The sequence below is a fragment of the Cannabis sativa genome, chromosome 8 (assembly GCF_029168945.1).
Source record: "Cannabis sativa cultivar Pink pepper isolate KNU-18-1 chromosome 8, ASM2916894v1, whole genome shotgun sequence".
NCBI lineage: Eukaryota > Viridiplantae > Streptophyta > Magnoliopsida > Rosales > Cannabaceae > Cannabis > Cannabis sativa.
In genome coordinates this window covers 43,832,399-43,860,343 of record NC_083608.1, presented here as the reverse complement: position 1 = coordinate 43,860,343, position 27,945 = coordinate 43,832,399, and the positions used below count along the sequence as shown (strand labels likewise).

The 27,945-nt window shown below is 31.5% G+C and overlaps 4 protein-coding genes and 1 non-coding gene across 6 annotated transcripts; 3 read left to right on the top strand and 2 right to left on the bottom strand.

Annotated features, from left to right (window-relative positions):
• The first annotated feature begins 1,619 nt into the window (after nucleotides 1–1,619).
• On the top strand, nucleotides 1,620–5,936 carry LOC115699483 (calcium/calmodulin-regulated receptor-like kinase 2). 2 transcript variants are annotated; one of them, XM_030626923.2, is made up of 9 exons: nucleotides 1,711–2,108; nucleotides 2,815–3,014; nucleotides 3,096–3,201; nucleotides 3,456–3,609; nucleotides 4,234–4,369; nucleotides 4,699–4,784; nucleotides 4,871–4,942; nucleotides 5,053–5,256; nucleotides 5,360–5,936. In XM_030626923.2, exons 2-9 carry the CDS (start codon nucleotides 2,879–2,881, stop codon nucleotides 5,651–5,653), a joined length of 1,188 nt encoding a protein of 395 aa, XP_030482783.2. In that variant the 5' UTR covers nucleotides 1,711–2,108; nucleotides 2,815–2,878; the 3' UTR covers nucleotides 5,654–5,936. The 2 variants fall into 2 exon arrangements, with proteins under 2 accessions (XP_030482782.2, XP_030482783.2); XM_030626922.2 differs by having other exon boundaries at nucleotides 1,620–2,108; nucleotides 2,815–3,201.
• A 2,361-nt stretch (nucleotides 5,937–8,297) lies between these two features.
• LOC115700760 (phosphatidylinositol 4-kinase gamma 7) lies at nucleotides 8,298–10,632 on the bottom strand. The gene has a single exon (XM_061102006.1). The coding sequence runs from the start codon at nucleotides 10,630–10,632 to the stop codon at nucleotides 8,704–8,706; it is 1,929 nt and encodes a 642-aa protein (XP_060957989.1). The 3' UTR covers nucleotides 8,298–8,703.
• Nucleotides 10,633–14,139: 3,507 nt separating this feature from the next.
• Nucleotides 14,140–18,961, top strand: LOC115698875 (uncharacterized). Its single transcript, XM_030626078.2, has 8 exons — nucleotides 14,140–14,270; nucleotides 15,852–17,017; nucleotides 17,113–17,178; nucleotides 17,356–17,500; nucleotides 17,626–17,844; nucleotides 17,961–18,174; nucleotides 18,285–18,480; nucleotides 18,623–18,961. The coding sequence occupies exons 2-8, from the start codon at nucleotides 15,861–15,863 to the stop codon at nucleotides 18,735–18,737; spliced, it is 2,112 nt and encodes a 703-aa protein (XP_030481938.1). The 5' UTR covers nucleotides 14,140–14,270; nucleotides 15,852–15,860; the 3' UTR covers nucleotides 18,738–18,961.
• Nucleotides 15,353–15,437, top strand: LOC115701675 (small nucleolar RNA Z159/U59). Its single transcript, XR_004008665.1, has one exon. It is a non-coding gene; the product is annotated as a small nucleolar RNA Z159/U59 (small nucleolar RNA).
• Nucleotides 18,962–21,259: 2,298 nt separating the features above from the next.
• On the bottom strand, nucleotides 21,260–25,756 carry LOC115698631 (F-box/kelch-repeat protein At5g15710). Its single transcript, XM_030625756.2, has one exon. It carries the CDS (start codon nucleotides 22,977–22,979, stop codon nucleotides 21,675–21,677), a length of 1,305 nt encoding a protein of 434 aa, XP_030481616.2. The 5' UTR covers nucleotides 22,980–25,756; the 3' UTR covers nucleotides 21,260–21,674.
• Between the last annotated feature and the right edge of the window lie 2,189 nt (nucleotides 25,757–27,945).

Sequence of the window (27,945 nt, the reverse complement as noted above, 5' to 3'; positions counted from 1 at the left end):
TGAAGTAATTCGGGATGGTTTTGGGGTGGTTTGTGCGTCGTGGGCAATGGGTGTGTTGGGGAATTTCTCTGTTGATGGGGTTGAGCTGATGGTGAGAGGTTGGGGCTGGAATGGGCGGTTAGGCTGAAGTATAGTGCATAAGGTGGAGTGTAATTCATCGGTTGCTATTTCTTGGACTAATGCTTTAGACAAAAATGTTGTGTTTAATTTTATTATTGATGATGTTTCTTATTTATTAGCTGCGGTCGATGGTAGTTTTTGTTGTGTCATTTTGCGTTTTACGAATGATGTAGTCTATGCACTAGCCAAGTCTATTACGTCTTCTTTAGGAATTTCAATTTGGACGAATACTTATTCACATTTTAATAATGCTCCAATAACAATTAGTTTAAAGAAATTCTTATTTTTTTTTTAAAAAAAAAAAAAGAAAGAAGGGTTAAAATAAAAATAAAAAATTATCTTATAGATTCAAAATTTAATATTATTAATACAGTAAAATACTTTACGCGCCAATTTAATTTAGTGTATTTTTAAAGTAGAATAATTTAAAAATTGTACACTAATTTAGTAAGATGATGCACCATTAAAGATGACACCTTTTTTTTTTTTTTAACTTTCCTCAATTCAAAATCCCCTCACAAAAATATGGATTACGTACTGATGTTTCATTTTCATTTCTTAATGGTGTTATTATTTAACAATGTAAAGACAATATTAGAGTGAGATTTTTCAAAGGTTTTGTTGGTTGAAGATATAATTGGACCAATTCAATTCAGCAACCAGAATAGGTCTTGGACAACTAGTTGAGCAAATTTTAGTTAATAATAAAAACCAACTCTCCAACCAATTTCCTCTCTTTTTTTCTTTTTATGTAAAATTTATGGTTACAAGCTTTTAAATTTTATTTTTTAATAATTTAAATTTTGTTTAAATGTAGCCACTACTAGTACCACTTAATTTAAAATACTAACAAAATATAAATAATGTCAAACCCTTTCCCTTTATGCAATTACATCTCACCAATCTCTAAATTTGGCCTAAATCACTCTTATAAATTTAAAGAGGAGTTTAAGTTGACACTAATTTAAACCCACCAACAACTCATTTATTATTTTTATAGGTTCGACACCAAAAATATTAATGTCTGCAATTGTTTTTTTCATATATATATATATATATATATAAAATGAAACCAAAACCAATTTTTATGTCAATTGTTTTTTTTTTCTTCGTCTCTTTGTTTATCTTTATATGAAAACCTAATAAAATAAGTTGATTGTTCTTTAAGGTAAGAGCTTATCCATAAGTGTTGCCTCAATCAAAGTGGGGCTAAAATTCTATATGTTGTGTATTATTTGAACCAAACCACAAACTCACATAAATATCTTACTTAAATTCATCAACTAGTCCAAAATTATTATTCGAAATGAAAAAAGATTATTCTTTGCACGATAAATCTTATTCAATAATACACCCCAATTTAAAAAGTGGGCAGTTTTTATTAATTGAGATTTATTTAATTAAAAAAAATTATAATTAGCGTGGTAAAAAAAATAATTTATGGTATAAATACTAATTATAAATAAATATCTAAATTTAATTTATTTAACATTTAACAACAAGTATTTATTAAAATTGTAAAAATATAACTTAATAATTTATACCACAAATTATGTAAAAAAATGTTAAAAGTGAAAGCAATGGAGAGAAATGTTGAAGCTTAAAACTTGAAAAGGCAAAGTGGTGACTTTTAAGTTTTAATGGGACGGAGCTGTCTAAGCTCAGTCAGCCATGTACAAACAAGAAGATCCTAAATTGACCCAACCCAATCTTTTTCTTTGATCCCAACTCCATCCATAGTCTGTAGTCCCCAATCAAACTAACCCCAATTTCATTACTCTCCAATCCACAACTTGACCGTGTTTTTGTGCCACCTTTCGACTTTTTCCTCTTTTGTGGGTTTCGTTTCTTTTTCTTCTTTTCTCTCTCTCTCTCTGTTTACAGTTTGGCTGGCTTCTCTTTTGAGTTGTACACCATTGACTTGCAAAAAACAACGACGAAGATAACCAGATTGTCGGAATTGGCGTTGAGTTTTTTGGTTTGAGAAGGTATGAATGTTGTTCTTATTATGTAAATGGGTTCTTTTTGTTTCTTGAAATTTTGGGCTGAATTGCGTCCTTTTGGCTGATTATGGTTCTGGGTTTTTGACGTTTTGTGCTTTAGAAGGTGTTTTTGCTTTCTGGGGTGTCGTTATATTATATATGAGTTTATTGTATTAGTCTTCATATGGATTTAGATGATCGATCATGGACACTTGAATCTTTTGCTTTTATGTTTTCCTTTTCCTTTCTGGTAGATTTGTATTCTGACTTTTTGTAAATAATTTGATTGATATTTATCGAGATGTAGATTGATTTTCGTATTAAATGAGGGCGTGAGGAATATAGATAATACTTTTGTAGTAAGAAAGCACAGATTCTTGAGTCTTTATGTTGAACTTGAAGGCATAATTACTTACACTTAATGGTTAAGTGTTGAGTGGTTAAACCATAGTTGCTCCCATGTTTTGGATTTGATTCCTCGTGGAGACTTGTCATGCAAGTTCCTATAGTTTCCCATCTCTGAAATGCTCTAAGATTCTGCAAGAGGACAAGTGTAAAACAAAAAATTGTTACATTTCACTTCTTGGTTCGTTTAACTATATGCTTGCCATTTTATGATCATGGAGCAGAGAAGTTTACCTGATGATCATCAAGTTATTCTTTAATTTTTTGTTATGGCTGTTTTATCTAAATTGTGTGTTGTTTATGATAGAGAACCTGTGGGAATTTGCCTCGCAAAATGTTCTCATTGCCTGAACTTCCAAAGAGACCAAAGAATGGTTCATAAAGCGGATCTGGTTGTCATTGGAATCTCTGTTGGTGTAGCTCTTGGTATTTTAATAGCTTCGCTCTTATTTTGGGGCTTGCGTTGGTACAAGAAACATGCTCATCTTCGACGATGTGCAAATGAACGTAGTCCCACAACTCTTCCTATAAGAACAAATGGCTTAGGGACAAGTACTGACTTCAGTGCTTCTCTTTCAAATTCTGTAGTGAATCAAGGATCAGAAAGCCTTCCCAAAAATAGTCTCTTTTCCTGGAATCATCAAAACAAAGATCGAATTGCTTCTGTGTCAGGCTTACTTAGATACTCTTACAAGTATGTAAAGCACTTTACTTTTCATTAGTTTGGAGTGTTGATGTTTCATGCTGTAGGAATTCTTAATTCTTCATTTGTCAAACATTTATTTCCATTGGAATGAACTAACAAGCATTGATTGCTCAGATAGAATGTAATTGGTTCAGATTTAAAGAGAGTTAACAGATAAATTCAAATTTTAAAAATTACTAACTTCACACAATCTATATATAGGGTCTATCAAATTTTATGGATGTACATACTATATTTTACAGGGATATACAAAGAGCTACAGAAAATTTCACCACTATTTTGGGACAAGGGTCATTTGGTCCTGTGTATAAAGCAACAATGGCTACTGGAGAGATAATAGCTGTGAAGGTGCTTGCTTCTGATTCTAAACAGGGGGAAAGAGAATTCCAAACTGAGGTAAGGGATTATCCAACAACAACATGTCAAGACATCTTAGGAATAACAGAGATCTATTTATGCATTCATGTTCAATATAGTTCCTAATAATTTCATTTTCACCTGAATTGTATGACCAAACATAATTTTTTTTCTCTTTTGCCTTGAAGAAATTTTCCAAATAAACTGAAAACTGAAGAAATTCTGAGTAAGGATACATACCTAACCATATGTCCCAAAGGTTGTATATTTCCTCAGGATGGCATTGTCAAGTAAAAAGAAAAGAGTATCAATGTCAATATCAATATCATTGATAGTAATAGTATTATGAATTTTATGGGAAATTATCTGCTTAATTTCTTTCTCAGGAGTGTAGAAGTTATATGTCACCAGTTCTTCCAAACACCAAATGGTTATTAGTGCCAAGAAATCAGAGGACCTTACTCTGACATACATATGTTATGTATTTCTTTTAAGTGACTACTTAAATTAGGTTTCAGAGCAGACTACATTTGTCTTCCCTGAGGGTTGAGATAAATTGTAGTCTTCCATTTGAAAAGTGTTTATCTGTTTTAGTGTGATTCGCCAAGACTCCAACGGACAATTTGGAGTTATTCATAAATTTTTTTTATAAATCTGTTTCAGGTATCTTTGCTTGGAAGACTCCATCATCGCAATCTTGTAAATCTAGTAGGATATTGTGTAGATAAAGGACAACGCATGTTATTGTACCAGTTCATGAGTAACGGAAGCTTAGCAAGCATTCTTTATGGCTCAGAGGGTATATTATCTCTACATATTAATAAATCTTAAATGATTGTGGTGACTAGCCACAAGAGAGAAAGCTGGGATTCAAAAACTTATGTTTCGCACACACACAAACACACTTGTATAGATACTATATATAGATTGAATAGTAACTTAATTCGGAAGAGAGAAAAAATAACTATCAGAACATGTAAGCTTGAGCTTCTTTATCCAATTTAAGCTGGAAATGCATTCCCCTTTTCTTTAACAAATTTATTACCTAACAACTTAGACTAACTCTTTTCGTTGGTAGGATTTTGAGTTGTCCATATTTGAGAACCATCCTGCTTTATTTATACCTAGGTGGAGAAGAACGGGTTTTGAATTGGGATGAAAGGCTTCAAATCGCTCTTGATATATCTCACGGAATTGAGTATCTTCATGAAGGGGTAATGTTAATTTCTTTATATTTGTTTTTCTTTTTAGTGGAAGAAATTTGTTTAATTTCTTGATGTGGAGAATTCTATGAACACAGGCAGTCCCACCCGTCATACATCGTGATTTGAAGTCTGCTAATATTTTGTTAGACAGATTAATGAGAGCTAAGGTGAGATGGCACAACAGCTTTCTCATGTTCAATTTTCTCAATGAGTTGTTTCAGAATGTAGATAAATCGCTAAAATAAATACATAAACACAATTACTTTTTTCATTCTAGGTTGCTGACTTTGGACTATCAAAGGAAGAAGTGTTTGATGGAAGGAATTCTGGACTTAAAGGAACATATGGTTACATAGACCCAGTGTACATATCCACAAACCAGTTCACAATGAAGAGTGACATCTACAGTTTTGGTGTTATATTGTTCGAACTAATAACGGCTATTCATCCACACCAAAACCTAATGGAGTACATTAACTTGGTGAGTTTTTTCTCCTTGGTTGTTTGCTCAATAACTTTTACAGTCAAACCTTTCTGACCGAAGATTGCATCGCTACTTTTTTCTAAACTTGCTTTTTCGATAGGCTTCTATGAGTCCCGACGGTGTTGATGAAATACTGGATAAGCGACTGGCTGGCCAATGCAGTGTTGCAGAAGTGAGAAGCTTAGCTAGTATTGCTCACAAATGCCTTGACAATTCACCAAGAAGGCGGCCATCGATAGGAGAGGTTTCACAAGCAATTTTGAAGATAAAACAGAGGCGCCTCACCAAAGAAGATACCATGTCATTTGCCAGCAGAGATCTTTCGCGAGCGATAAGCAGAATTGAGGATCAGCAGGTGGAGTTAAGTATGATGGCTACCATGAGAAAAGTATAATGACTGCATAAATAGTAGTTTGTAGTTTCATACTTTTTTATAAAATTTGTTCCTCTTTTTTTGGCTAATTCTGCCCACCTCAATAGAGTTAGATAGGTCCATGGATTAGTTGGCATTTGCTAATTTTAATCTCATGGGTTGTGGAACACATTCCTTGCCTCCAATGAGATTTGAGGTTGCCAACTCTTTTTTGTAACACATGGAACAAGAAATAGAAGAATCCAACACACCCGAAAACGAAAACGAAAGGTAAGAAAAAAATTGATTTGGATTTTCTTCTTCAGTTTCGTGATTTTGTTGATTGCCATGCTTGGTCTAATTATGGGCAATTTAAAAAGCCTCTAATAACATTGAAATTATGGTGTAGACTTGGATGGAGAGATTTTGATGCCAAGACATTGTTGATTTTGATTTCACTACTTATTTTGAGTATATGTTGAAGTGAGGTTTTTTTAAGCTTTTGTTTAGATAGTATTTTCTACAGCACAAAATGTTTTTTAATTTAATCTGTAATTACTTTTCAAATTTATTTAGAATAATTTTTTGTTATTAAAATATTATTTTATTTAGCATAATACTTACCTTCTTGAAGTGAATGTCAAAATATTATGAAAGGATTTTTCGAAAAAAAAAAATATATAAAAGGATTTATTTATTTGTTTATTTAGATATAAACATACATCTTGGCAAACAAACTGATCATTAACTAAAGAAAAAATAGAAAGTGATTTAGCTAAACAAGTTATCTATGAAGAGTATGCATAGTTAATTCATGTGTAGCTATATTGATTGTTTGATATACGATTAGAAACCACTTTTAGAAATTTAAATAATTTACTTACTAGATCATTTAAGAATGATCTTAGATCACTAAAAAAAGAAAAGCATGTGCTTAATATATCTCTTAGATGGCGTTAGATTAGAGATAATAAAATAGAACGATTTTTTTTTTTTTTGTTTGATTGTACTTTAAAGTATTAGAATATCATTCTAAATTTCTAATAAAATAACTTTTTTATTATTTTGATGGAATGACTATTTTATTTTAAAATGGAAGGAAATCATTCCAACAAAAGATGAGAAAAAATTTAATATTTTTTTCTTCAATTTTTTTATCTGTTTTAAAATTTGATTTCATTCCATTCCATTTATATTCTCATTCTTAATCTTATATTTGTATCATTTCCAACCAAACGTCACCTTACATTGATAAATGAAAATGTGTCTCACTAAATTATGATATGGTGGGCTCAATTTCTGTTTTCGGCTTAAATCACATTGAAACTAAATAACATTTAAGCTTGTGAAGTTTACAATAATATATATTATTTGTATATAATTTACAAAAATAACGTTACTATTATTGTTGACATATCACATTAGTTAAATCTAACGTTTTTCGTTTTTTTTTTCTTCCCTTTTTTCAGTTATTAATAGTGTTAATAAGAAACCCATTAGATATCTTTACATAAAAAATTTCATTTTTATAACATATAATTTAATATACATTTTAATTACCTCCTAAAAGTGTCTTAAAAAAAAAAAGAAGAAAAAAAATCCTTTTTTCAAAGAAATAAAATTCCTTTTGAGAGAAGGTAGAATTTTCTTTAAAAGGACTTTTTGAGTTTAAAATTATCTTGTGAAGAATTTTTTATTAAAAGAAACTTTTTTATATAATTGTTATTCATAAAGAAAGGGTTACAAGAATTCATGGTAAACATATTTCATATTTTTGTTATCCTTTTCCCTTGGAATCTCTCTCTAAAAAAATTCAGCCTAAATCAAAGTGCAAGATAGATAATAAAAGAATGCTAAAAGGCACCAGTGGTGCCAAGCACCCTCTTACGTGTCAATATTGCTATTGGTGTAATTTAGTATCGAGTCTCATATAATTTAATGTAATAATTTTTAGGGAGTATTACTAACCAATTGTAAAACGAGACATCTTAAAGGTCATAGGCACGTCTGTCTAATAGCAATGTTCATAATAAAAGCACATTCAACTCCCTCCTATTGTTAGATCTCGATCAAAGCTCATTGACACTTGTAATAAAGTTTCTCAAGTCACCATCTATTAGCAGCAGAGCAGCCTCCTTGTCTTTGTCATTTTGTTCATACTTTTAAAATGTGAGCACGTGATTCGAGGTTCCCATGTCTCTATTCTACTAAATATATAAATATTCTATGACTGTTGGAGTGGCCCCCCATTTTCAAGGACTCTGAGATATTGGCAGTTCCATCATTTCTCAACCAAAACCAATCCCAACGGTAATAACTTTCTTACCCAAAAATAAAACACTAAATATAGACAGATGACAGTTGGACCTGCAAAACCATTAGTTTCACAACCTTTTGGATAATAATAAAAATCCAAATATAATAAATCTGTTAGCATTATTTATTTTATGTAAGCTTGAAATGGATGAATGAATGAGCACAAAAGATCAGTGACAGTAAATTAATTAGCCTGAATCTGCTACCATACAATACAACCCATAAGACATTATCAATCCCAAGAACATAAACAAAGAAAACTAGATTGATAGCCAATTGGATATTAAAATTTATCCATATTAAAGTTTTATGACATGCAAGTATAGGGTAGGAACATGGCACAAGACACAAACAGATTGCAAAAGAGACATAAAAAAACCATAGAGGCTCTCATATACATACATACATACATAGCATCTCCAACAACATTACAATATATACATATATATATACTTCATTTTTTTGGGGGGGTGGCATTCCCTCTTTTCAGCCTTATTCCAACGTAATCTAACTGCTGATGACAGCACTGGTTGAACGAAAAAAGGGTAAAAAAGAAAACAAAGTTTTCATCTCCACTAGCCAAAAGACACAAACTATTGTCATGTGGCTTAGTATAATTCCCATTAGTATCCAACTCCTAATGCTGTCATCCATATCTCTTGCAGGAAAACCCTATACACGCCTAAAGGGTACAAATTACAGACTCTGGCTACCACAATTTACAAGTCTTTATAAGTCTGTACTTACTTTATCCGATACTACATCAACTCTCAAATCTAGAATGAGGTTCCAAGTCTCTGTCTCTGCCTCTGACCAAAGCTCCCAGTTTTTCTATTAGCAAAGGCCGGGCAAAGCAGTCCCCAAAAGTCATCAAGAAACTGCATCCAATCTTCTTCATTCAAATCTGCTAGCTTCACAAAACTACTACTCACAGGAAGCTGTTCATTCACACTCTTGTTCCGCAACGATGGACCAGCTAAATAGCTAGGCTTTTGCATTGCATTTGCACCCTCGCGTCGCCTGATTTTCCCATCAATGTTCATGCTTTTTGAAAACTTTGATAGTTTTGAAGCACTTGACACATGATCCTTCACAATGTCAGTATATTCATCTGACCTTGGAGACACCTTATCCTCTTCGCACCCTTCATCTTTCTCCTCCACACTATCCTCTAGTTTACAAAGTAATGTTCTGTCATTTTGTCCTTTTGATGTGGAATGACATGTTCTAATTACCGATAACTCTTTCATATTTGACATCAAATCCAAATCATGTTCCTTGCTGTCTATGAGGAATTGAAAGTCTTCTTCATCTCTTATCTTTGTTTCAAATTTGTGCATTTTCTTCTCCTCTACGAGTTTCCTGGCTTCCATACAGATTAGCTCGAGCTCACTTGGTTCCTCTTCGAGACCCCGAAACTCCCTACTCATCATTGCACCAATCTCAGCAAGACAAAGACCGAAAACAGCAGCTTCCTTGAGGAAAATTGTGCAGAGAACCAATACTCGAACACATGCCTCTCGAATCATGGGCAGCTCCATTCTAAGCATTTCAGAGTCATAAAAAGGGTCAAGTTTATCAATATACTCAAGCTCATCTTCTGAGAATGGGATTGATGCCTGTGGCCAATGAATCCACTCAAAGTACGGGTCCTCCAAGCATTCAGGTAGAGAAAAACCATGATCAATGGGAACAAGATCCACCTGTCCAAAACTTCCGACCCCATCAAGCTTCCTGACCAGAAGATTACCAGCATGCCTGTCTGTGTTTAGAATCCGAATATCTAGAATTCCTATTCTATGCACAGCAGCAACAGGGAAGCTAGATGTCCCATGATCACTAGCATCATAATCATGAGAAATGAACTGCTGCAGAGATGCAATCTTGCTAACCTGCCTACCATTTCGATGCACGTTACCCTTGACCTCATCATTGACATTAAATATTGAATGTGTGACCTTAACAAGAGCAGTAGAGGGCACATTAGCAAAATTATCATAGTCCAGAAGGTATGCTGCAACTTCTCGAAAACCTGTTTCTCCAACTCGCACTGAACGTTTGAGGCCTGGTTGCCCAAGTACTTTTCCCACAAAACCTTTTGGATTATTAGGGGCATAGGGCTCCTCATCAGTAGGTTTTAGGATAGCAATATTTTCACCATAGATGTTTTTAAAGTAATATGCACCACCAAGACCACCACGGACAGGGACTGGATCAATGCCATTATTTATTGCCTTCACAATATCCATCACTAGTTCTTCAGTTTTAGCATTTTGAAATGAGCAACCTAATATCTCAATAGGACCACTTTGATCCCTCTGTTGGAGATCCCTTGCATTTGGCGACATACATGGAGTAGATGAGCTTCTGTGCAACAAGTTCCTAGTAAGAAGAAGCGGAGAATCATTTCTCACTGCGCTTAGATCATCCTTCAGCACCATATCACCATATACCAATGAGCTTTCATCAGTTGGGACATTAAGGGCAACTTGTAGTTTCCTCTTCACCGTATGGGCATTGTCGCTGCTATCTAGCTCTATACCCAATACAGATCCACTTTCAGTTTGCACAAATACACGTCTCCTTATGGAAGGTTTTCTTTCCAAATGCTTATTCCAACAGTACTCACTTCTAGGAGGAACTTTGAAAGTTGCAAGCGCCATCTGGTGTTGGTTATGTACAAGCTTGTCCACATCAGGATGCATAAAACAAGGAGGAGAATTGGCGAATTCCAGCACCAGAAGTGGCGGTGGCAGCGGCAGCAGAGAGCTTCACTCCTAAAAGAAAGCCTAACTCAAAGTTTGGCAAAATTACAAGGACAGAAATGCTTGTGTGGTAACAAATCATAATCAAACAGGCAGAACCCGAGATGCTTTAATTCTTTTATTTACTCTGCTTTGGCTAGTGGCTAACATTGCCATGTTTGAGAAGGCCTCTGATGATTGCATTGTTACTCTCCAGTTGGAGATATCACCTGAGAAATCATTCAAAACGAATCTAACTGTTCTGGTCAAAGTAGTAACCAAATTATCAAATATTTTATATGAAATAAAGCTTCATGAAAATGCATCCATATAACCTACATCTGTATAATGGCTTCTCTTCAAAATAAAAATTGGAAGAATTTAAAGGCAAAAACATTCGAAAAAGTGAAAATTTTCAATATATGAATAAATAATTTATTCCTCCATATACATATATAAAAAAATATATACTTCTTTATTTTCACCAAAAAAAAAAAGTCAATTCTTTTACAATACCCTTTTCAGATCACCAAAAAAAAAATGCAATTAAAAAGGTAGCGGACAAAGGCCATAGATACAAACATAATCAATCAAAATTTCAAGAAAACATTAAGAAACATATCCAAAAATTTCAATAAGATGAATCAATACAGGAACAACAATAATAATAATAATAATAATTAAATAAATAAATAAATAAAGACTTACCAGAGATGAATGATGAGATGGGTGAAATCAGACGGCGGAGCCTTGCCGGAGAGCGGGCACCGCCGTTAGATGAAAGGGAATCGGATAAAGAAGATGGCGAAAGGGGAAGAGAGAGAGAGATCAATGAATGGTGGTGAGGAATGAGAATGAAGAATTGAGAATGAAAGGATGTTATTCTTATGATCTCTCCCGCTTCGGAGCCATAAATTCCAACTCCCTTCCGGAGCGAAGCGGATGAGTTTTATTTTTATTTTTTTTATCAAAAACCCCCCAAAAATTATAAATGCATAAATACCAGCTTTCTTTTTTTTTTTTTTTAATTTCCTTTTTATAAACCTCGGATTTTTCGGAAAATTTAATAAAAGATATTTTGCCACGTGGATCAACCCCTATCATTGCTCTCTTTCTCTCTCTATTTTTGTCTGACTTTCTTATTCAACTAAACTATGTTTGGTGTTTCAAAAATAAAAACTAAACTATGTTTGGACTTTTGTGTCTTAATTCAAATCTTTATTTCTTTCTTTTTTGCCTTTTTTATAGGGATTTCTTTTTCTAAATATTTTTAGTTAAAATAATTAACATGACTACACTTTGTTCCTCGAGAATATAAGCTTATTTATCTATTTATTAATTTTTTTTGAATTCTCTACTAATCCTAAATTTAAATTGGTGTGATAAATTTTTAGATGTGATTTATTTAGCTCAAATACTAAGTCAATACAACCCCTAATTTTATGTTACTATGGATTGTAGGTTGGAGGAAAGTTTTTGATGCCCAAGTAGTGTTAAACATTTGATAAATTGTGATTTTAAAATTCATAAAATGTCTTAAATTTAATAGATCAATAATATTATTAAAAATGAAAATTTTGGCCACTTTCACAAGTTAGGTCAGAGTATCGTTTTAACGGGACAACTTTAACTGAATTGACATTCTTATATTTTCAAGTGATTTCATTTTGTAGGATATGTTTTTATTTTATTATATAACCACTAAAGGTCTCACAATATTTTATTTTATTTTTTATTTTTTTTGTAATAAATATATTCAAAGAGATTATAAGAATATTTTAATATTTCATGTAAACTAAAGTATATATTTTTAAAAAATAATGATTGTAACATATTTAATTACGCATACTAGTTACAATATTCTGAGTCCTCCCCTTGCTGTTCCACCAACTCAAGATTTACTGGTAGTTGTATTTCTTCTTCAAGCTCATCCGGATCTTCCACGTCAGAACTATCCTCCAAGATGTCTCTTGAAATTGGCTCATAATCAAAAAAATTTGCATCCTGGTAATTGCCAATTGCTGTCTCTGGGAGGTTGGCAATGTAGTATTCATTATATTTTGCCCCCAGTATATGGTTGAGCAAGGTTCTCACACCTTGCTCATTCATTCGCACATCCAGGAAAAAAAAAGTGTTGAATAATCTCTCAATCGACTCTTTATACTTGTTATGTTCTGAAATATAACTGATTCCGTTCACTTGCCTCCCTATTCGATTTAGGTGAGCTCTTGCTTCCTCAGACCTTAGTGAGTGTGACATAACTATATATTTCTCGTGTGCCATTAACAACACACGCTCTTTCCTCATAATTACCCTCATGCCTTGATTAATTTTATCCATATCCTCTATTATTCTCATAACTTTACTTCTCTCGTTCGATGTCGGCAAGCGTCTCAAGCCCTTAATTGCATTAACTACGTTTGGATTCATTATTAACTCTGCACAACCCAAAATAAATACTAGATTGAAACTAATTATGTAATAAATACTTAGTTTGCTCCATTTAAAATTTGATCAATCTTCAATCAATGGTCAGATTCAAAGATAAACTCGACCGAAAAGGAGTAACTCAAAAAATATTTGATTTTATCACAATAAATACATGTTATATTTGTCTAACTTTCCTAATATATTATTAAAATAATTAGACAACAAATGCGTCATTTACAATAAAATCAAATAAAACATATATATTGAAAATATAATTATATTTAGTTGAATATTAATAATAATTATAAAATATTTTGTGATTATAGAGATGACAGAGTGGTTCCACACTTTTTCTTACAAAGAGGAAGTTCTAAATTCGAATTCTTTTTCCAAAGAATAATAATTATAAAATATTTTAGTCGATCAAATATATTAAAAATAAAATTATCAATATTGTTAGTCCTCTAATAATAAATTAGTCATTATAATAATAAAAAAAAAGACCTTTTATTATCGTTTATTAATTATTGGTTAATTAAAATTTTTCTCTCTAAACTTTAACATGTACTAAATCACGCCTCTTAAACTCTTAAGGTCGTTAAAAATATTCCCTAAACTATTGAGATTGTCGAATTTAAGAATTTTTGTTCAATTTTAGTAAAAAAATCTTAACATAAATAAAAGTTCAAGGGCATGATTTAGTACATATCAAAATTCGAGGGGCATGATTTAGTACATATCAAAATCTAAGGAGCATGATTAAATACATAAACAATCATTGAAACATTAAAATTGAATGAAATTAGACAAAAGTCCTTAAATCTAACAATCTTAATAGTTTAAGAAGAATTTTAAACGGCCAAAAAAGTTCAATTCGGGAGGAAAAATTCTAATTAACCTTAATTATTTTCTGGTTGATTTTTATTTCACAAATTAATTGACCATTTGTTCCGTTTTAAAAATTTAAATAAAAGATCATTAATTATGCTTAAAAAAAAATATATATATATATATAAAAAAAAAGATCATTACGTGAAATTGGCACGTGCCTTGCACGTGAAACATCTACTAGTAGAACGAGACGAAGAAACCCTAACTATTTCCTTTCATTCAAGCTTCAACGTTCCCGGTTCTCTCAGCCGCCGCCCTTTCTCAAAGCCGAGCTGCAGGTGAGTTCTGTATTTTGATTATCTAAATCTATTTTGATGTTTTTGTTTTGAATAATAATTCTATTATAATGTTATGATAATGGATTGATGATTGATACTGTCAAAATCAAATTTTGTATATCATTCTTTTCTCTGTAGCTTCATGTTTTTCTAAGTTTATCTCTTTAGGCTGATAATTTAATTATCTTGATTTAAATGCATTGATTTCGGTGTTAATCTGTTTCGCTGACGGATGAAGTGAAGGAATACTGTTAGCATGTAGTGATTTTTCAACTCGTAGTGGTGAAAAGCTGTATTTTAGTTTGAAATGTGAATCAAAATTATGTTCTTCATGGTGGGTTTTGTGTGTTTGTCGATGTAGATCTTAATTCCTGCTCTGTCTTGGTTTTTTTGCTGATGGACTATAGTTTAGTTAGTAGTGACTAGTTATGTGTATATAAAGTTGGAAAAGTTGGTGTACTAATTTATCCGGTTCAACCATATTTCTGCATTTAGGGTATATTTTCCAGCGACCATCTCTGCAGGAGATGAGAGCTGAGATTCTCATTGGTAGTTTCACTTTGGGTTCTTTCTTGTTGATCATCTTTCTAAGAACTAAATGATATTGACCCTATCATGTGTCTAACAGTTTTTGTGTGTTTTCATTTACGTTTTTTAACATTTTGATTTAGTAGTGGCTATATTTTTTGATGGCATCTTAAGAATCTTGTTCGTGTGAATTTTTTTTTCTTCCAAAGCTTCCAATTTGTTAAAATTTGAATATTATTTTTAATTCAATTTTTTTAATTAAATTATGAACTTTTTAATTTATCAATATTTCACTTAATAAATTTCTCTATTAGTGTTATGCTAACTATTTCTTAGAACATCTTTAATTTTGAGCGATTGTAATGTTAGATATGTTTGCAAATTCTTGGTTTTCTTTTGATTTGAAGTGTTTTTTCGTTAGTCTCCTGATTATTTATGTAATTGTGTTCTTGCAGAGTGTTTTTTCACTTAGTTGTTCTTGAGCTCGATTTTAGTGCCAGTCAGATTTGAATTTTATTTGGGGATTCAATTGTAAAAAGGGTTTTTATGGTCGTGCCTCTGGGGATGATCAAACTAATAACTTTCGTTCTTCTGAGATATTCCATGCGGAAAAATATTGGAGACCTGAACTGAAGATGCTAAGCTTAATTTAATAATTTTCAACTTATTTTCTAGGATTAGGAAAGAATATTAATTTGATGATGAGGATGAGTAAGCTAGGAATATTGAAGCAATACTGTGGTTTTGGGGCATTTAGTACTGGAAAATTCTGTATTTTGCTGAAAATATCTTACTCGAATAACAATTTTTTGTATATAGAGAGATCAATATGTAAATGTATATATAGTTCAAAGTTGTAAGTATTATTCATGAAATATTACATATAAAATAGGAAGAATCTCCCTCTGCGGTTGGAATAGCGAATTGGATTATTGGAGATATTTTGTTAGTTTTGCAAATGCTTGTAGACTTGTTGTTACTGATTTACATTATTAGGTTTTCTGGATTATTATGATAATATCCAAAACCCTAAAAACCATTTCTTTCTCTCAGGTCTCAGCCATGGCGTCAAACAAAGATCCGGACCCTTCGTTGGGATACCTTACCAGGAAAGACACGGAGGTCAAGCTTCCGCGTCCCACCAGAGTCAAGAACAAAACCCCAGCTCCGGTACAAATCACCGCCGAGCAAATTCTCCGCGAAGCTAGGGAGCGTCAAGAAGCTGAGATTCGCCCCCCCAAGCAGAAAATCACCGATTCAACCGAACTCGCCGATTACCGTCTTCGCAAGAGGAAGGAGTTCGAGGATTTGATCCGACGAGTCCGATGGAACACTAGCGTTTGGATTAAATATGCTCAGTGGGAAGAGTCTCAGAAGGACTTCAATCGTGCTCGTTCGGTATGGGAGCGTGCTCTCGAGGTCGATTACCGAAACCACACGCTTTGGCTAAAGTACGCCGAAGTGGAGATGAAGAACAAGTTCATCAATCATGCCAGGAACGTTTGGGATCGAGCCGTTATGCTTTTACCGAGGGTGGATCAGTTGTGGTACAAGTACATTCACATGGAGGAGATATTGGGTAATGTGGCTGGAGCTAGGCAGATTTTTGAGAGGTGGATGGAATGGATGCCAGACCAGCAAGGTTGGCTTTCGTACATCAAATTTGAGCTTCGTTACAATGAAGTCGAAAGGGCCAGAGCCATATTCGAGAGGTTTGTACGGTGTCATCCAAAAGTCAGTTCTTGGATTCGTTTTGCCAAATTTGAAATGAAGAATGGTGAAGTTGGTAGGGCTAGACAGGTGTATGAGAAGGCAGTTGAGATATTGGCTGACGATGAGGAAGCAGAACAGTTGTTTGTGGCATTTGCTGAGTTCGAAGAAAAATGTAAAGAGGCTGAACGAGCTAGGTGTATATACAAGTTTGCTCTTGATCATATACCCAAAGGGAGGGCAGAGGATTTGTATAGAAAGTTTGTGGCTTTTGAGAAGCAGCATGGAGATAGAGAGGGGATTGAAGATGCTATTGTGGGTAAGAGAAGATTTCAGTATGAGGATGAGGTGAGAAAAAGCCCTCTTAATTATGATACTTGGTTTGATTATATTCGACTTGAAGAGAGTGTGGGGAGTAAGGAAAGGATTAGAGAGGTTTATGAACGAGCCATCGCTAATGTTCCTCCGGCTGAGGAGAAGCGGTATTGGCAGAGATATATCTATTTATGGTTAGTTTATCCATTTGAGATTTATGTTGGTGTATTTTGTAAAATGGGGTTGTTTTATTTTGTCTAATTGTTGTTTGTTTATTCATAATTTATAGGATTAATTATGCTTTGTATGAGGAGCTTGATGCTGGAGATGTAGAACGAACACGAGATGTGTACAGGTAATCTGTTATTTTCCTATAATTAGTTATAAACTATGATCTTAAAGAACTTATTTTTGCTGTAGTTATTGGTAAATGATAAGTCTTGATGAACTTGTTTAGGTTTCAGTCTTTGGGGTATTCATTTTGTTTTACTTGTATGAAGTATTCATGTTTCATTTCCATTTGAATTTCCAGGGAGTGTCTTAAGCTCATTCCTCATGAGAAGTTTTCATTTGCAAAGATATGGCTTCTTGCTGCCCAATTCGAGATTCGACAGCTTAATCTCAAAGGTGCAAGACTGATCCTAGGTAATGCAATTGGAAAGGCACCTAAAGATAAGGTAATGTTTTTATTTTCTTTCTTTCTTTCTATTGTGCTATATTTTGTATGAAATAAGCTGAATTCTATGGATCGATGCATATTTTTATTTATTTATGTTTGTTTGTTGTTGTTTTTTAACATCAGATATTTAAGAAGTATATTGAGATCGAACTCCAGCTTGGAAATATAGATCGTGGCAGGAAATTGTATGAGAAATATTTAGAGTGGGCGCCTGAGAATTGTTATGCATGGAGCAAGTATGCTGAACTTGAAAAGTCTCTGTGTGAGACAGAACGAGCAAGAGGCATATTTGAACTTGCTATTGCTCAACCAGCACTAGACATGCCCGAAATACTTTGGAAGGTATGTGCATGGCATTCTAGATATGTGATATTTGTTCTCAATTCCTATATTTGTTAAATTTTTTTATTGCTACAATCTTCTTGAATTATTGATACTGAGCATGAGTTTGATTACAGGCTTACATAGACTTCGAGATTTCAGAGAATGAATTTGATAGAACCAGAGAACTTTATGAGAGACTATTAGACCGGACAAAGCACCTAAAGGTATGGATCAGTTTTGCAGAATTTGAGGCATCTGCGATTGAAGATAGCAATACAGATTTGGAGGAGGAGGATATGGAAGATTTTCTTCGTGAACAAAAGAAACTATGCCTTGAACGAGCAAGACGTAAGCACTCCCAAAAGTCTATGCTTCATAGTTATTAAAATATTTTAGCATTTCAAACCAAGGAATCAAATCTTACTGTTATATTTGCTTTTTATTTATTTGTGTGACAGGGGTTTTCGAGAAAGCTATTAACTACTTTAGAACAACTGCACCTGAATTGAAGGAAGAAAGGGCTATGTTACTAGAGAAGTGGCTAAACATGGAGGCTAGTTTCGGTGATCTTGGTGATGTTAGCAGTGTCCAGGCTAAGCTACCGAAGAAACTCAAAAAGAGGAAGCAAATGATGACCGAAGATGGACCAGCTGGGTATGTTACCAATTCACATTTCAAGTCATTCCTTCCTATTTTGAGTCTGCAGTCAGACAAGAGCATGCATAATTTTTTTTCGGGTGTTTTCAGAACAATGGGTTTTGCTAACTTGTTTTTTACCCTTTCGTATGTATTTCAGGTACGAGGAGTACATAGATTACATATTCCCAGAGGAAACTCAGACCACAAATCTCAAGATTTTGGAAGCTGCTTACAAATGGAAGAAGCAAAAAGTATCTACTGATGATGATTAACATGAATTTTTTTTGTTCATATGACCAATCTTATTTGTTGTAGAATAGTTTTTTGGGGGTTAATGTTCAATATCCAATAGATGATTTCTCTTGAAAAAACAAGCCTAGTATCATTGAGTTGAAAAGGGAAATGAATTTTGGTTTGCCAATGACGATAATATTCTGTTTGTATAGTGTACATTTTTACCAACAAATTTTATAATATTTTAATTATATTGATGGCCTTTAAGATATCTTTTATGTTTGGCATTGGGATTTTCTATTTAGAACAATTGGAAATGATAGAAATAGTTTTATCTTATCAACTTGGATTTCATAGGGCTCTTATTCGAGCATGTGCTTTTGGTTTTGGATTTTATAGATTTCAATCTTTTATTGAGCACTTGGATGAAACGAACATTTTCGGGATTATGAATTGAAGCACATGTTGAAGGGTCTTTGCGGATAGAAAAAGTGACAGCTGGTTCTTATTCGAGCATGTGCTTTTAGTTTTGGATTTCATAGATTTTATAGTGCACTTGGATGAGACGAACGCTTCTAGGAAGGCTTTGCAGATAGGAAAGTGACAGCTGGAGTCGATTATTTGGGAGAATCTGGAGTCGATTATTTGGGATTCTCTTTCAAGATAGAATAACTAGCCATTCAAAACTCTTTTTCAGAGGAAGACTAGCTTTCTTGAAGATTTTTTTTGGAGGGACACAAAGGCTTTCCGAGAAAGCTCTTTCGGGAGACGACTAATTTTCTAAGATGACGAAAAATTTACAAAGATTTTTTTATTTGGACGAACTAACTTCCTACATTTTTTCTCATTATATTGATATGATTTATTAATATATAAAGAATGTTAATCTACTCTCAATAGTGTAGATGATCTAAAGAATGGAGGCCACGATAATAAATACATGCAAGAAATTATTTTAATTAATATATTTAAAATATAATTTGTGTAAATAAATGTCAAGAGTTCTATATTTGTAATAAAAGATGTTTTTTGACATTTTTTAATTGATTATGTAATCTTAATACCCATCTTTAGCATTAAAAAAATTAATTAAATAATAATAATTCATTTTTAAAAGGATTGTTAAAAATAAAAAATACTCTCAAAAGAGAAAAATAATGATAATATAGAGATGTGAGATAATCTTTTATTTTTCTAACATCTTATTTTCTATAATTTATGGTAATTTTAATATTTAATTTCACATTATAAATAGTGTGTAAATAATCAATTTGTTTTAAAATAATAATAATAATACATTTTTTTATAAAAAATAATAATAATATTTAATTAAGTAAAAAGTGAAGTTACATGATGAACTTATCATATTTATTTAAAAATAAATACAATAATAATATGATAATAATTCTCCTAAAAAAACAAATAACAATTAAAGAAGTAGTGGTAGATTCTATTTCTTCTAATCTCTTTATTTTGTGATAATTTTAACTTTTAATTACAAATTATGAATAATGTTAATTAATTAATCTATTTAAAAACTAATTAATTAAGTAGTTGCATGTCTATTGTTAAAAAGTTAAGTAATAATTGATATTAATTTAATTGTAACTTATTATTAAAAGTTCAAATAACATTTTATAAGTGAGTAAATACCATTTTGGACCTTGTATTTTACAAAAATTACTAATTGGACCTTCTGTTTTGTTAAATGACAAAATAGACCCTGTATTTTTCAAAATTGGACAAATAGGACCCTGAACTAATAATTTTTTGTTAAAATAAAACTTAATAATAATCTGATCTAGAGACGTTAATGAGGCCAACATGATAAGAGGAGAGGACTTCACACCAACTGTGTCTGTGACCAATCATTCTGAGGTGGCCAGTAGTACAATCTCTACCCAAATCATAGGAGCCCCCTACAATCAATGGCCCAAAGTATTCTCTAAAATGAACTTTTACAGTCAATAGTTAACGGCAAAAAAGCCATTGCACTCTGAAATCTACACAAATCAACAAATATAAATGCAACCATCTTTGTGTTTCATAATAAATATAAACAATTTTCTGTCTAGTGCCTTCTAGGAATTCCTGTAAACCATTGTTTGAGGTTGATTTGTTAATTTATTAGACAAATGAAGACACAATCTGTAATATCTTTAACTCTATTACAACGAACAATTCTTAAAACACTTTACTCCTATCACATTATTGGTATAAAGCAATTGTGTATGTATGTTACAAAGAATTATCAAGAAAAATCCATATGCATTTACCTGGTTGAACAACTTATCCAAAGTAGACACTGTTAAAACAGCATTAGCCTTTAATTTAACTGCTCTTAAAGAACTTTTAATAACAGATAAGATTTCAAAAGGAGTACAGTGAACTAAGTAAAGGCTCGGACCAACCTGGAATAGATGATGGAAGAGCATTGGAGCTACAACAACTAGTAGTTGATGCTGTACAATTTCAGTAATTACAATAGGCAAGAATAATGATATTTAAATCAACTCTAGTTTACTTGCAATACATAAACTAAGTTTAAAAATTACTATAGTGATAAAAGTAAAACTTTATGATATACAAATTAATGTGCACATTGTACAACAGTTCAAAAAAAGAGCCTTCTTAAATTTAAATTATTACACAAGCCCAAAGGACCCAAATTTGGTCTCAACTCAACTCAACTCAATACATTGCTTGTCATATTCCTGGCACAGCCCTGGTACAAAGTTGATGCACCACCAATTGTAAATGAAAATAAATTTAGCTAACAAAAAAGGTCTAACTCGGATACACCCATGTAACAGATTCACAGTGAAAAAGAATCTGAATTGTTAGCTAACAAATTCAATATGAAGAAGACTTAGATGTCAATGTGTAGAACTGGGGAAAGAAAGTTTGAGACAAAAACAAAAATATGCCAGGTGAAAATGATATCTTCTTATAGTTCTGTGGCCATTAAATATTAATTAACAGATGGAAGCATCAAATCTTGGTTCGTAAAAGCAAACCTGGCTGTTGTAAGACTGCAGAGCACATCCACCTATCCAAGACCAAGACTTTTTATCAACATCATACAATAAGCCCTTCCCTTGATTCCAAGATGTAAAGCAGATTAAGTTATCCTGTCCAAAGCACTCAAATCTCTCCGCCGATAATCTCAACAGTGCTCGAAAATACTTCGGTGGCATCCTACTAATCTCCACCCACATAACTTTTGCATGATCCAATTCCCAAATTCTCATACTTTGAAGAGTACTATAGAGACCAATGCGTCCAACTAAAAACAGACGCTTCTGTGTGCCAGCAACCAAGTACCCATCCAGTAGAGATCGTGGGAATTTAGCAGGAATGTGTTCCCAATATCCAGTGTCCAGTTTATACATCATCAATCCTAGTGGAGAAAGGGTTTCTAAATACAATCTGGAATCACAATAGGCCATCTTCGAGGAGCAAAGATTAACTGCTGGCATTATCTGGTGAAGGAACCAACTATTCAGCCTAGAATCATACACTTCGGTGGGTAATGATTTGTCACCGTAAATATCACTTGTTGCTATAACTTTGAATGACCGTTGTTTTCGATCAACAACCATGATCAGCTGTCTTTGCTGGTTGTAATGCATAGTTGGTAGAGCCCTCCACGTTTGTGTAAGTGGATTACAAACTAAAGTTCTGAAAGTTAGCCCATCTAGCCCAGAAAAGCAAATAAGACCACCAGAAGAACCAACTAACCAGAATGCCCATTGAGGCAAAAATGTGAAAGGAATCCTATACCATGTCTTTAATGGCAAGCTGAATACCGAACATTGCGGAGTCTGTGAATTCTTCCAGAATGTAAGAAGACAAGGCCCGTGAGAAGGCGCTTGGGAATGGAATTTGAGAAAGCTACTATCTTGAAGGATTAAATTCCACCTTCTACAAACACAACGAAGCCGAAATATCATAAATGGAGGAACCCTAGCTAAAATCTCATTCAGCAAATCCTCAGGCAACATTGCCCAGATATTATCTTCCATCTGAACATCCGGGTGAACTGCTTTAGCAAATGTGGCAGCCGTTTCCTCATCCAATCCTCGAGGCTTTGTCTTGATCACCTTCTGCCTAGATGGACTAGTGTTTCTCGATCCGACACGACCTAATGGACTCGTATTCCTCGACCCACCACCTCTAACAGGGGAAATTTGCTTCGGACATCTCACTTCTTCATGACAAAACCCATTTCTCGTATTCACTCCAGACCCAAATTCAGAAGATTCTCCAATATCACCCATTTTGATCAATTTCCTACAAACAAGAAAAATCCTAATGACCCAGTTCCTACCTTGAGCTAATTACCATTTACCAATGCTCAACTCAAATACATGTCCCCCATGCACCCCCACAAATCAAATAACCTTACTCCCAACCGTGATTCACAGGAACAAGAAATCCATACCCAATGGGATGAAAGAAACAACAAAACCCTAATCTTTTTCTCAGATCCAAGCTCAATAACTCAAGGATTTGCTTGAATTTTTTGCAAAAAAGGACAAAAAAAATTCACCAAAAATTTATCCAAGGATTACAAACCTGTAGGCTTTGGGGGTAGAATCATAAAATTTTCTGAATTGGCTCTTGGTGAACTTCAACTCTCTCTCTCTCTCTCTCTCTCTCTCTCTCCTGTAGATGCGTTTGATTTATTTTTGTCACTATTCGACAAATAGACAAAGAAAGTTTTCAGATAAAGAGTTTGTATTGTATCATCACTAATCTGCTACGGCGGACTACATGATAAGCTTCACATCGAACTAATGAAAATAAACCACCTCATATATAGAACTCCGAGCATTGGCCACTAGTGGTGTCTAGCGCCTTTAGACATGTCACATTGTGATTGTTTAGAACACCTCCGACTCCTGTGATAACATCCATACTAAAAATTTACACATTATCTATTAAGATAATATATTATTGGAAAATTCTACAATAAACACCCCAAAATTGAAAGTACGGGTACGTCCAAAATCCTTTGTTGTTATTGGCTATTATTGTTTCTGTGGGCCTAGTCCTATGTGGTCCATGTTGTATTAGATTATCTGCTATTAAAAAGAGGGTGCACCAATGTGACTCATAAGGTTTCTTATTATTGGTACACCTGTCTACGAAGTAACCGTCCTCAATCTCGTCTCAACACCTCTTCAATCCCACATTAAACAATTTACTCCTCCGAGAACTCTCCAATGATTGACCCTCCATCTTAAAAACCCGGTTTTGGGCATCCATCAATTTAAATACTCCAATTTCTTTTTAACAGCAAAAAATCTAATTTGATTGAAAACATGCTATCGAAAAATTACTACGCGTAAACACAATATAAACATGTATGTGTATTATTTGATTGAATACTTCAAGTATAGCAAAAGCAAAAGATTAACAAGGGAATCAAGACATATTCTTCAAATCCCTAACAAAAAAAATTGTTGGGCTCAAAATCCAAAATATTGCCCAAAGAGCACTAAAAAAAAGCCCCACATATGAAAAATGTAAAAAGAGGGAAACGAGAGATAGCTTAGAATCGATGGGTGGACGTAGGAACAATGGTGTTCTTACTTCAAAGTTCTCAGGAAGAAGAAAAAAGTTACACTTTTATTTTATTTTTTAAAATTCAGGTTGATTAGTTAATTAAGTGAAATGAAACAGTTTCCATGACTCTTAGATTTGAGCATTTTCATTTTTTTTCTAAAAAAAATAATAAATCTGAAAATAGTAATTTCATTTTAATGTTCTACACCCCACAAAAATACAGTGTATCCTAACACTTCGACGAATTATACTGCAATATTAAGGGGTCACACCAATATATCCGTTTTAGGGGTGTGTACTCTAGAAGTGTCCTATATTATTTTATCTCTCTTCCATATTATTTTAACACTCTTACTTCTAAATACACTCTTTAAAATATTATAATTATGATCTCACACATTATTATTTAATATATATCTTAATTTTTAGCTACAATAATTTTTTAGCTTCATTTTTTCTTAAAAAAATAAATAAATAGCATCAATGCTACAACATAGTGTCCATGCAAATTTTTAGAATGACATTCTTTTCTCTTCAATGGTATAGCATCTCAATATTTTGCCAGATAATATATCTACCTCACAAGCATCTTTTAAAGTTTTACCATTGGAGATGCTTTTAGCGACACTTCTTAAAAAGTTATAATATTAAACTATATGAGACATGATACTTAGACTAATAGCGATATTAACACATAAAAAATGTGTTAAACACCACTAATACTCTTTAACAATTCTCATAAAATTCGTGACGTGTCTTTATTAATAAATGATTATTATCTACACAGATACAATAATAACTAATAAAACACTATTTAGCAAAAAAAAAAAAATAATAATAATAATAAACACTAAATTGGACTATTTATGAAGTTTGTAATAATATTAATTACAAAAATCTTATCTCACCTTTCTTTTTTTGCCTAAACATATTTTAACTACAGCAAAATAATCCATTAAAAAAAACTACAGTAAAATAATGAATGTAAGAGAGAAAAGAAAAAAACAGTGAATTAGAAATCATATATTTTTAAAATTAAAAATCATTTAATCCCTTGGTTGTTAGTTTTTTGGATTGGTTAATTGACTTTAATGCCACTTTTACTCATAATCATATTCCATTGTTTGAACACAAAGTATAGTCCCATTGAAAATGGTCACTTCTATTTTTCATGATTGATAGATATCTTGCAATATCAGATCTGGGCCATCGATGTGATCAGGTATTTGAACGGTATGGATTTATATCATCAGATTATAATTGGCCGAATCAAACTCTAAAACATGGTATGCACTATATGATCTATGACTTTAATAGAAGAAAAGTATAAATTTATGATTTATTATATAATAATTTCATGATCATAATTGGGCTCCACTGAATTGGCAGTCCTTTTGTTATTGGGCTCCATTAATGGTTAGGTTGGCTGCTAAGATTTAAAATGGAGATCTATAGTGGTTATTCGAATTTCAAAATATGAGTGGGGCTTAAGTCTTAATTCTAATAAAAATAATATTAAGAAATTGTGGTAAATGACTACAAATTATAGTACTATTACTAAATGTTCTTATTTTAAAAATTTCCTTAGAGTATCTCTAATTTATGTTTGTTGGACAGTCAATAAGGCTGCACATGAATTAGCTTGAGATGCTCTTCGGGTGGATAGAGATCTAGTATGATTTAATGAGATTCATTCTTCTATTGGGATTTCTTAAAACTTAAAGTTTGTATGACATTATGATTTTTTTTTAACGAAGTTATTCATTGCTGCAAAAAAAAAAAAAAAAAAAAATTGTAGATAAATGACCATTTTATAGTATTTATTATTTATATTATTTTTTATCACATAAAAAAATAATTTTTTTTTCATATTTGTTTTTAGAATTAAAAGTAAATTAATATTTTTAATATCAAAAACTAAATGTTACTTGTTTCAAAAAAAAAAAAAAACCAGTACTCAAAATAATTTTCATATATACTGCACTGGTTCACGCAGTTGTGGTAATTTAATTTTGCACCTCTCTAATTTTATTTTTTTTTAAAACAAGTAGCATTTAATTTTTAATATGAATTATTAAATTTTAAAATAAAATAAATAAATATAATGTATCTGGGCCCTCCACGTGTCCATATTTACGAGTTAACGAAAGTAGTAGTAACAAGGGCTTTTTTCATAAATGTACAACAAAAATAAAATAATTACAAAAAATGTGCAAAAAAAAAATTATTTGAAAAACTTATACATTTTGAAAATTTATTACATAAAACCATACATTTTAATCATTAAATAATATAAATCATTAATAATTAAACTAATTACCATAAATAGAAAACTGTAATTAATGTTTTTAATATTATTTTGTAATATTTTATCCTTATGTTTATTATATCAATGTTTTAAAAATTATTAATAAAAAAACATGTTTATTAAAATTCAAAACAAAAAATTCTGTAAAATTAATTAAATAAATAATAAATAGTTTTATAAAAATAAACAAATTAAATATTTTTTTTATTAAAGAAAAAATGTTTGTTATCTATTTTAGTATGAATTATTATAATTTAATAAGTTTTTTTCAATAAAATACAATATCAAAATTATAAACATTAATGTATATAAATATAAATCAATGCTTAAAATTACTAAAAATAAACATGACACACATAGTGATATAATATACATATGTGAATATTATTATTTTGTTGATTAAATTAGTAGGTTTAATAAATAGAAAATAAAATAAACATATATACACAAAGTATTTTATATTATTAGTATGTTTATTATAATTGTAAATATAAAAATAGACATAGCCAATTTATACTATACTAAAATAAATATATTTTCTTTTTATTGTCTCAGTATATTCATTATTTTCTAATGAGTAAGTAAACGAATTAAATACAATTCTTACATCAAAAAATAAATAAACAAATATAACTTTATAAACTCCAAATATTATTTAATTAAAAAAAAAATAAAAAGGACACAATAAACAAAAACAAAAGAAAAAGATAAACAATTTTTTTTATATATATTATTTATTTTATAAAAAATTAATAAAAAATAAACATAACACACATAGAGTAATATAATAAACATATGTGAATATTATTATTTTGTTTATTAAATTAGTATGTTTAACTAATAAAAAATAAAATAAACACATATATACATACAAAATATTTTATATTATTGATATGTTCATTATAATTGTAAACATAAAAATAGACATATCTAATATATATATACTATACTAAAATAAATATTTTTTTTTTCTATAGTTTCTATATGTTAATTATTTTCTAATGAGTTAGTGAACGAATTTATTTATTGAAAAACAATTCTTACATTAAAAAATAAATAAACAAACATAACTTTATAAATTTTAAATATTATTTAATTAGAAAAAATAAAATATAAATTGTAGATAAGTGGAAATTAAGATTTTTAAAAATTAACTAATAATGATATTGGACATAGTTAATCAAAAAACTTATGATTATATATATTTTGAATTTTAAAAATATATCATTTATGTTGTTGACTTGATTTGTATGATAAATACAAATTTTATTGTTTATTATTAGTATCTTATTATGTTTTGTAATTATTAATTTACAATTTTATGTAATTAGTAGGCTTACTCATTAATAATATATAAATTAGTCATA

Bases quoted from the DNA above. Each gene is read 5' to 3' on its own strand.
- LOC115699483 (XM_030626922.2), top strand. From the start codon at position 2,879: ATGGTTCATAAAGCGGATCTGGTTGTCATTGGAATCTCTGTTGGTGTA. The intron at 4,785-4,870 runs GTAATGTTAATT...CTATGAACACAG, and splicing joins TTGAGTATCTTCATGAAGGG to GCAGTCCCACCCGTCATACA. The intron at 4,943-5,052 runs GTGAGATGGCAC...TTTTCATTCTAG, and splicing joins ACAGATTAATGAGAGCTAAG to GTTGCTGACTTTGGACTATC.
- LOC115700760 (XM_061102006.1), bottom strand. From the start codon at position 10,632: ATGCATCCTGATGTGGACAAGCTTGTACATAACCAACACCAGATGGCG.
- LOC115698875 (XM_030626078.2), top strand. From the start codon at position 15,861: ATGGCGTCAAACAAAGATCCGGACCCTTCGTTGGGATACCTTACCAGG. The intron at 18,175-18,284 runs GTAAGCACTCCC...TTTGTGTGACAG, and splicing joins ATGCCTTGAACGAGCAAGAC to GGGTTTTCGAGAAAGCTATT. The intron at 18,481-18,622 runs GTATGTTACCAA...TATGTATTTCAG, and splicing joins ACCGAAGATGGACCAGCTGG to GTACGAGGAGTACATAGATT.
- LOC115698631 (XM_030625756.2), bottom strand. From the start codon at position 22,979: ATGGGTGATATTGGAGAATCTTCTGAATTTGGGTCTGGAGTGAATACG.